The sequence below is a fragment of the Oreochromis aureus genome, linkage group 6 (assembly GCF_013358895.1).
Source record: "Oreochromis aureus strain Israel breed Guangdong linkage group 6, ZZ_aureus, whole genome shotgun sequence".
Taxonomy (NCBI): Eukaryota; Metazoa; Chordata; class Actinopteri; order Cichliformes; family Cichlidae; genus Oreochromis; species Oreochromis aureus.
In genome coordinates this window covers 28125558-28135480 of record NC_052947.1, presented here as the reverse complement: position 1 = coordinate 28135480, position 9923 = coordinate 28125558, and the positions used below count along the sequence as shown (strand labels likewise).

Below are 9923 nucleotides of genomic sequence, written 5' to 3'. Positions count from 1 at the left end.
GTGTGCCGCTGGTAAAGTTTCTGGGCTGCTTTTCCTCATAACAGCCATCCCCCAAGATTTTCTCCATTAAAGCAATGCATTGTCCGGGATTGCAACATCTAGTCTTTTTACTGAATGACAAGAATGGACTATGGTGACTGTGGCTGTGACACAAAAACTGTGAGTCACAAAGTGTTTGTATTGTATTGTGGCGGAGGTGTGGTCCCTGGATCAGCTGCAGGGGAGGGGTATTGCAGTAAGCTCAAGGGGGCGTTGCCAGGGAGGTTGGAGGGACAGGTGATGGTGATTGTCCTGATGAGACTTTTCCTTTATATTGTGAGTCTGTGTGTGCTGGAAGCTGACTGGAAAGTTGGTGGATGGGGTGCCGAGCTGTAGAACTATATGTGTCAGAAGGTCTCCTTGTATTTCAGGTTCATTGTTATAATTTTAGTGGTAATTTCCTTATGCATCTATAGGTTTTCACTATGTTCTCACTGTTTGCTGATGGTGTCACATGCTTTTACGACAGTCCAGCTAAGAGTCCGAGGAGCACTAAGCACATTTTTTCCATGAGTGCGGGGGAGTAGTGATTTCTAGCCGTGTGCGTTCCTGCTCAAAAGTGAGTCAGAACCTCTCTAGCTCTAAGAGTCAATTCCAAAATTTATAGGATGGATATGCAGACATTCCTGCTCTCTGCCTGTGGCACTGTGAGATTTTATGTTGTAATTTCCAATCTGAAAAGCAATGACTGGTATCCTCCCTGTTTTCTTGTTATTTAGAACCACACACGTACGCGTGGACTTACGATCCGCTGATTCATTGATTACTTTTAAAAAACAGCTGAAAACACATCTTTTTAAAATTGCTTTTTGCTAACTTTGTTTGTATTTTGTCTTTTTAATCTGTTATATCTTGTAAAGCACTTTGTGATCTCTATGTAGAAATGTGCCATATAAATAAAATTTTACTTACTTACTTACGCACCCCCATACTCTCACTGAGTATGCCAATTGCTGTACTATTGGCCTGCTGTTCAATCAGTTAATGCTCATTAAAGTATATCTGGAAAGCACTCTCTGTGCCCCACTCTCTGACCGGACTCCTTGTCCTGAGGAAGCTATCGCACTGGCATCCTAGAGATAACTCTCTAACAATATGTGTGCAACTGCAATAAACATACCGGAAAAGTGGTCACAATAACAGTGTGTCGGTCCCAGTCATTACATGTATTATTTTACTCTTCTGAACTTCTCAGTGTTTACCACCCTTTTTCTGACCACCTGATATTTCCTCTGTGCTTGTACAGCCTTGATCCATGATTTGAATCTGCACTGTTAACTCAGTTGGGTGTTCAGATATCTGAGGTGAACAGCATTTTGTGAGTTTCTGAATTTGCAAGTTGTAGTTCCGAATATCCACTAACACAAGTGGTTTTCTATTAAACAGGAAACTGCTATTTAAACTATTAAAACTCAATACAAACAAGTTCCAGCTGTAGCCTGTACTATGAAGTATGTTCAGTAAAACCAGAGTACTACTGAAAACCCAGCATTAATCCCGAAGTTAATGCTTTAGTTTAAGCTTCCTGTATGCACAATTTTTGTTTTTACAAAATTGTTATCCTGGAAAAAATTCTCTTTCCGTATTTTCAATGTTAAATTATTTTATTTTAAACTTTGGCTGAAGTACAGTCAAAAGCTTTCATTTACTATTCACTATGATTAACTTTCTTTCCTCCTACATGTCACAATAAGTGGTATTACTGCAGCTTGGACGCAATCAGAAACCACTGTAGCTCAGCTTTTATTATCATTATGGTAACCTAGCATGCTGCTATCAAAATGATTAAATAGTTTTTCACTCATGCCGTCTACTGTCTGCTCCACAACTATGCGTGAAGAGTAAAAAAAACCCACTGTGACTGCAAATAACATTTTGTATTCCAATGACTCTCACTTTGATCCAAAATAAAACCAGTGCAGATAAATCAGATGACTAACACTACTGCTTTAATTGTCTCAACTGTGTTTATCACTGAAGTATATAAGTTTACTGAATAATAATATTCAGTAAACATATATACTTGGATGCATTTATTGATTGTTGGGTACTTGCAAGAAAAAAGAATAAAATAGGGATAAGGTTGATGAACCATACCATCTTTAAGCTAGGTTAAGCAGCAACGTGATGATTGGTGAGCAGGAGTATGGCTTTATGCCAAGAAAAAGCACTACAGGCTGATGTTTGCTGTGAGAGTGCTTCTCTCAGTATAGAGAAAGTCAGAAGAGGTGCACTGCGTTTTTTATGAATTTAGAAAAAACATTAGAGGAGCTGAGGTATTGCACGAAGTCAGAAGTGGCAGAGAAGAACAAAGGGTAATGTGGGACATGCCTGAGGACAGTGAGATAGTCGTGAGGAGTAGAATGGGAGTGACAGATGGGTTAAAGGTGGGTGTGGAGGACATCAGAGATCTACTCTGAGCCCCTTCTTGTTTGCGGATGTGATGGACAAGTTGACAAATGAGGTCAGGCAGAAGTCTCTGTGAACTATGATGTTTGCAGATGACACTTATCTGTAGTGAGAGCAGGACCAGGTGGAAGAGACTATTGAGAGGTGGAGCCATGCTCTAGAGAGAAGGGGAATGAAAGTAAGACAGAATGAGTGAGGATAAGATAAGATAAGATAACCTTTATTAGTCCCACACGTGGGAAATTTGTTTTGTCACAGCAGGAAGTGGACAGTGCAAAAGTTATGAAGCAAAAATTAGAATAAAATAAAATAGATAGAAAGAGTAGAGGTCATAAAGGTAGATGAGTTTAAATACCTGGGTTTAACAATTCAGAGTGAGTGGAGATTAGTGTCAGGTGGGATTTGGGACAGATGGATAGCAGGAAGCGTGAAAGGGAAGGTTTACAAGATGGCAGCAGGCCTACTGTGATGTATGGTTTAGGTTATGGTTTTTGCACTAACAAAAACATGGGAGGCAGAGCTGTATATGTTAAGATTTTCACTAGGACTAGGATGAACGGTATTAGAAATAAAAACATGAGAGCAAAAACTTGGGTTGAGTTTTGCATTTTTGCACAGCACACTGAGAGGATTTCTTCCAAAATGTTCAGTCTTTCCTTAATAAATGAGTCAGGTGGAGTAAAACAAGTCCAAATTGTCAACATTTTAATGATTAAATTGTAAATACAGATGGAAAGTTTATGATAACAGAATATTTTTCTATAAGATGAGAATTTTTGAGCATGGGATTGTTGAGCAAGTTTTTTAATCTAACGGGTCTTAAAATTGTCAAAGATCGTGGATATAGTAACAAAAGACATTCTTGACTTAGAAAGCAAAGCAAAAACCCTTTAAACTTGTTTCCATCTAAGACTATGTCCACACGTACACGGGTATTTTTGTAAGTGGAGATTTTCCGTTTTCGTTTTTTAAAAAAAAATCTCATCCACGCGTGCATTTTTGTAAAATATCTCCGTGATATAATCCTACCTGTGTAGAAATGTTGGCCAATCAGAAGTCTAGAACCTTGGGAGGGAAAGCGTAAACAAAGACGGTGCATAGAAGGAGAAATGAGTCCTATGTGTGGACAGACAGTGAGGTGGAATTATTCCTCAATATTATACTTAGGTTGTGAGAGCGTCTGTGTTGAATGTAAAAGCCACATCCGAAGTTCACTCTGACGCCTCTGTCTTTCTAAATGGAGGGACAGTAACGGCGTGTGTTTATGTAAGCGTGTAAAAACTGCAGATCTGACGTTAAAAAAGGCGCACACCTTTGACGTTGCGTGGCTAAATCTCCATTTTGCTCGTCCACATGTAAATGCAAAAACTGAGTTTTCAAAAATCTCCACCCTGGCAGGAGTTTTTAAAAATCTCAGTTTTCAGTGGACAAAAGGCCCAAACGCATAGAAAAAGCTGCGTTTTCAAAAATACCCGTGTATGTGTGGACATAGCCTAAGTGTCCACTGTTTTCTGTTCAGGTTCATTTCGGGAGTTCATCTCATGGCTCTGTGTTCTGCACTATTTGTTGGGCATGGATGTTAATTTATGGAGAAACTCTCTTCTCACATATCCAGAATTTTTCAATGGAACATGGTGCATCATTCCAGCTGTTTTCTGAGTTGTAAAATCTTATTTCTCCACAGTTTTCAATTCTGCCACCATTTGGTTCCCCACTTTTCCAGTAGCTGAAATACAGATACAATTATACGGGTTAAACTCAACAGATCAGTCAGTCTTTTATTTTTAGTAACATGATATGAATTAAATTAAGTTAGTTAATGTACTTGATGACATAAGAAGACTTTATGGACAAGAGAGGAATTTAATTTTTATTTCAACCTTGTGGTCATGCGAGTCCCATCCACCCATTTCCATGTCCCGTCTGTCTCAGAGTCAGTCAGTCCAATCCACAAAGACTTCTTGAACTGGTTAGCAAAATTCTAGTTGAAAGACAAGTAAGTGTAAATATACAGAACATAAAGTGATGTGTCAGTGCATTCTCTGATTGTGTGAATGCCGTGAGGCATTCTTTACCTGTTTTCAGCAAAAAATTCTGCTGATTCACCTCTTTCAGTATAATTTTCAGCTTATTCACCTCTTTTCAGCACAATTTTCAGGCTCCTTATCTCTTTTTTGCTGAACATTCAGCATTTTCACCTCTTTTCAGCACAATTTAGCTTCTTCTGCACAGTGTACAGTTTTTCTCTCATCATATCTTTGTTTGACACCAGAATTGGTTTGGCTTAGTGGGATGAGCAGCCGCTGTGACATCCGGTGGCAAAGGTTCGAATCCTACATGTGACAGTTGCTGCCCATCTTCCCTGCTTGCATGTAAGCTGCTTTCTTAACACTGCTTAGTGTACCCTTTGAAATACAACAGTTTTCAGCAAAGAGTTTAGCTTCTACACAGTGTTTTCAGCAGGTTGTTCTCCTTCTGCTGTTTTCAGATTCCACTACACGGCATTCACACTGCATTTTCGCAGGAAATGCAACTTTTTCTAGTTTCATTCAATGTTTTATTCTGAACATAATACATTTTATTATGTTTGCACACACACACCTGTTGTTCTCGGCTTTTGATAATCATCAGGTCTGCACCTTTTTGAAGACAGTCTTGTCTGCTTTCTTCCCAGGATTTCCTCACCGAAGACACTAGATACAAACTATTACTGAAGGCCACCCAGTTTTCTCGACAATCTGTTTAAGAAAAACACAAGGAGTGTGTAAGAAATATATATTTTATCAAATGATTTTGCCTGAGTCAGCAACTGTTACTGAACATTGAAAATAAGGAGAGACTCGAGGTTTTGTCCAAAGTCCACTTCTCAGAAGGCTTCATGGTGCTTTAGTAATTTCTAGCATAACACACACTGTGAACTGAAACTGCGGTATTAAAATTTCTGTCATTGGTTCGGTGTCTTTCACAACTAAATATGGAAATAAAAAACAGCTGAGACATACTGGTTGAAGTTGAAGATAAAAATGAAGATAATTTTTTTTTTCTTGTCTACATGGATTAAAGCACCAGTATGTATATCTAAATAGACTTTTAACGTATGAAATATTCATATATTCACATTAAGCTCAATTTACATTTAATTCTAGGTTTCACTGAGGCTTTCTTTTTCAATAGTATGGAACTGTCCAGATGTTATTATGGTGGAAGGGATACTGAATTTCACTTATCAAGTTTTAACCAGTATCGTTAACGCTGTGTTTCAATAATGCATTAAATGAGAAAAAAACAACAACAACACTGTCATGTACTTGAGTGTTAACTTCAAATGTAGAGGCAAAAATTTCTGTACGAGATAAAATGGAAACAAATAGTTACCTTGAAGCTTTCTCTGAAGATTGTCTCTATTTTTGGTCATGTCTTCAAATCTTGTCTGGAGCTGGTCTCTCTCTTTAACTTTGTTGTTGTAACTGGTCAGCAATTGGTTCTTTTCAGTTTTCAAGTTGTTGTAACTGGTCAGTAACTGTTCTCGTTCAGTTTTCAAGTTGTTGTAACTGGTCAGCAATTGGTCCTTTTCAGTTTTCATGTTGTTGTAACTGGTCAGTAACTGTTCTCGTTCGGTTGTCAGGTTGTTGTAACTGGTCAGCAATTGGTCCTTTTCAGTTTTCAGGTTGTTGTAACTGGTCAGTAACTGTTCTCGTTCGGTTGTCAGGTTGTTGTAACTGGTCAGCAATTGGTTCTTTTCAGTTTTCAGGTTGTTGTAACTGGTCAGTAACTGTTCTCGTTCGGTTGTCAGGTTGTTGTAACTGGTCAGCAATTGGTCCTTTTCAGTTTTCAGGTTGTTGTAACTGGTCAGTAACTGTTCTCGTTCGGTTGTCAGGTTGTTGTAACTGGTCAGCAATTGGTCCTTTTCAGTTTTCAGGTTGTTGTAACTGGTCAGTAACTGTTCTCGTTCGGTTGTCAGGTTGTTGTAACTGGTCAGCAATTGGTCCTTTTCAGTTTTCAGGTTGTTGTAACTGGTCAGTAACTGTTCTCGTTCGGTTGTCAGGTTGTTGTAACTGGTCAGCAATTGGTCCTTTTCAGTTTTCAGGTTGTTGTAACTGGTCAGTAACTGTTCTCGTTCGGTTGTCAGGTTGTTGTAACTGGTCAGTAATTGGTCCTTTTCAGTTTTCAGGTTGTTGTAACTGGTCAGTAACTGTTCTCGTTCGGTTGTCAGGTTGTTGTAACTGGTCAGTAATTGGTTCTTTTCAGTTTTCAGGTTGTTGTAACTGGTCAGTAACTGTTCTCGTTCGGTTGTCAGGTTGTTGTAACTGGTCAGCAATTGGTCCTTTTCAGTTTTCAGGTTGTTGTAACTGGTCAGTAACTGGTCCTTTTCAGTTTTCAGGTTGTTGTAACTGGTCAGTAACTGTTCTCGTTCGGTTGTCAGGTTGTTGTAACTGGTCAGCAATTGGTCCTTTTCAGTTTTCAGGTTGTTGTAACTGGTCAGTAACTGTTCTCGTTCGGTTGTCAGGTTGTTGTAACTGGTCAGCAATTGGTCCTTTTCAGTTTTCAGGTTGTTGTAACTGGTCAGTAACTGTTCTCGTTCGGTTGTCAGGTTGTTGTAACTGGTCAGCAATTGGTCCTTTTCAGTTTTCAGGTTGTTGTAACTGGTCAGTAACTGTTCTCGTTCGGTTGTCAGGTTGTTGTAACTGGTCAGTAATTGGTCCTTTTCAGTTTTCCGGTTGTTGTAACTGGTCAGTAACTGTTCTCGTTCGGTTGTCAGGTTGTTGTAACTGGTCAGTAATTGGTCCTTTTCAGTTTTCAGGTTGTTGTAACTGGTCAGTAACTGTTCTCGTTCGGTTGTCAGGTTGTTGTAACTGGTCAGCAATTGGTCCTTTTCAGTTTTCAGGTTGTTGTAACTGGTCAGTAACTGTTCTCGTTCGGTTGTCAGGTTGTTGTAACTGGTCAGTAATTGGTCCTTTTCAGTTTTCAGGTTGTTGTAACTGGTCAGTAACTGGTTTCTCTCGCAGGTCACGTTGTTGTAAAGCCTGTGTAGCAACACTGTGTCCATTTCACCAGGAGATTTGCCTTGGGAGACTGTAGGACATGCCAATATCAAATAAAAAACATTGCTTGTGAGGTTTTTAGCATGCTAATTACATATTTCTTGTACTCACAGAGAAAAAACACAATTATGAGTCCAATCAGGAGGAAAAGACACAGCAGACCCAGAAGAATCACAGCAGCCCTGCAGTAACTCTTCTTTACAAATTCAGAACCTGAAGGTAGAAGTTAATATTTGTTACATGTCTAAAGGTGAAGAATATGTATATCCTTATATAGTTTATCGTAACAGAAAGTACTATTTTCTCTACAAAGTAATTTGTGAACTTCTGCTCTTGAAATCAACATCTGACCAGAAAGAAGCAAACTTGTTTCTGGGTGATTATGGCTGTGACACAAATACTGTGATTGTCACACAGTGTTTTATTGTATTATTTTCTCTTTTGAACTTAGAATCCAACAACCACAGACCACAGTATAAATTAAAACTAACACTGAAACTAATAAAAACCAAAGTTTTTTGGTTTATTAAACTATAAAAACTGAGTTGAAATAATCACACATATGTGTTTGAGCCTGTCCTGAATTGAAAACAAAAATTAAAATTTAATCAAAGTTATGGGCTAAGGGCCACCTGTCAACTATTCATTTCAGCACAATCAAATAAAGATAAAAAAAATACCTTAAAATATAAATCTTTAAAAGTAAAAACAAAACATCCAAAACTACAGTAACTTTGCAGCAAACCGGACCCTACATCTGCCTGGTATTAGTTTTACTTTTTGTTTTATTTGTGCACAATAATTCATCAACATATCAATGTAGTATCTAAATCTAATATGTTTACTTGTTTTTGTTTATTACCTGGGAGTCCAAGTCCAGTCGTTTCACATTGCACAGTTTGACTCATTTCATCATCGATAGAATTGTCTTCTGAAGTTTCTACCAGCCTTCTCAACTTTACGTTGCTACCTGATACGTCCTCCATGCCCATATAGGCTTGATCCATGATTTTATTTGTATTGCTGGTTCAGTTGGGTCCTTATATATCTGAGGCAATCTGCATTTTGTGAGCATGTGAACTGTGTAAAAATCCACTGGCACAAGCAATTCTTTATTTAACAGGAAACTGAGAGCTAGAGGAATGAAATTGTCATGCTGCTTTCATTTCCCTGAATCCTGACACACCTCAGGACTGTTGTTGGGTTATGACTGCATTTGTCTTTGCTTTTGAATACACAGACAACAGTCACTACAGCCCTAATCCAACTGAAACCAATTACTGTATGTCGTACTTGGAGTACAAGAAGAACAGTAGAAATGACCACTGCATGGTAGTTCATTTGTACACATGCTGGCACCAAAACACTTTTGGTCTCTTCATTAATTGACACCAACAGATCAAGCTAAAAATCAAATTTGAAGAAGTGCTTCTGCTATGAAACACATCCATTATAACCAGGATACCACTGAAAATACTGGGTTTGCTGGTAATGCAATTAATGCCTGAGAATCACAGTTTTGAATTTGAATACCCGATCTTGCGTTGTGGTTAGTTCTTCAGAAGATGCAAACCTTTTCCATGTTCAGTAAATAATCCCAAGACATAAACTAGAGATAATGTTTATTCATTCATTTATTTACTTTTTTAATGTGTGGTGTAGCCCAGATGAGAAAACAACACATTTACACCAATGATAAAAGAAAGAGAGTATTTATTCTCTTTATTTTAACTGTCCACATCAACAAAGCGTCATATTTCCTATGACCATTGAATGCACCTCTCAGTTCACCCCACGTGTGGGCACCTAGCTCAGCGACCAATCAGAGCCTACCCAGGCCACACTGACCCTGTCACTCAGAAAGTGAGGTGAAGGTGCATGGTGCTCCCGGGTTTTTCTCATCTCAGCAAGAGGAGTGGAGGCATCTGCTACTCAATCCGAGAAACGCAGGGACGAAAGAGAGGAAAAACTCAGAATTGAGAGGAAGGAAAGCCAGCATACTTACCTGCTGGACGTCCGGAGTCGAGTGGTTGGATGAAGGAGAGAAGCAACGTCGGTAAGACGAGTGTTATTCCGAAGGAAAAAAACTTGTAGAGACTTACCGTCGTGATCACGCTAATGCTAGCTCGGTCTCTCACAGGCTAACCACTCACCTTTCATCCGGAGAGCTGCTGCAATTCCGACACCAGTGTGTGTTGGGCTTTTGTGAAACAGAGCAACGGTGAGCAACATGTTTCTTAGCCGCTCTAAAGCTAATTGTTTTGTCAGTTCACTGTGAGTTAAAGTAACCTAGAGGGTAATTTTTAGTGCATTTCTCTCTCACGAATAGGCCTATAGTGTGGAGAAATTAAGCACACTGCTTTAATGCCTCTGAACTGAACTCACATGTGTATTTTGTTGCTTAATTGCACATAGTTCTGAAATTGTTATGGT

General features: G+C 38.9%; 1 protein-coding gene and 2 long non-coding RNA genes across 3 annotated transcripts in view; 2 read left to right on the top strand and 1 right to left on the bottom strand.

Moving 5' to 3' along the window:
* Positions 1-3074: 3074 nt before the first annotated feature.
* On the bottom strand, positions 3075-8541 carry LOC120440489 (centromere-associated protein E-like). Its single transcript, XM_039613130.1, has 6 exons — positions 8353-8541; positions 7602-7703; positions 5824-7521; positions 5050-5186; positions 4329-4429; positions 3075-4174 (listed from the first exon to the last, which is right to left on the bottom strand). The coding sequence occupies exons 1-6, from the start codon at positions 8495-8497 to the stop codon at positions 4033-4035; spliced, it is 2325 nt and encodes a 774-aa protein (XP_039469064.1). The 5' UTR covers positions 8498-8541; the 3' UTR covers positions 3075-4032.
* LOC120440490 lies at positions 4761-7688 on the top strand. The gene is made up of 3 exons (XR_005613285.1): positions 4761-4820; positions 5123-5212; positions 7604-7688. It is a non-coding gene; the product is annotated as an uncharacterized LOC120440490 (long non-coding RNA).
* A 790-nt stretch (positions 8542-9331) lies between the features above and the next one.
* LOC120440741 overlaps positions 9332-9923 on the top strand; it is a 1176-nt gene continuing 584 nt past the window's right edge. The window contains exons 1-2 of the long non-coding RNA XR_005613488.1: positions 9332-9546; positions 9631-9711. This is a non-coding gene — a long non-coding RNA (uncharacterized LOC120440741). The remainder of the gene's footprint in view (positions 9547-9630; positions 9712-9923) is intronic.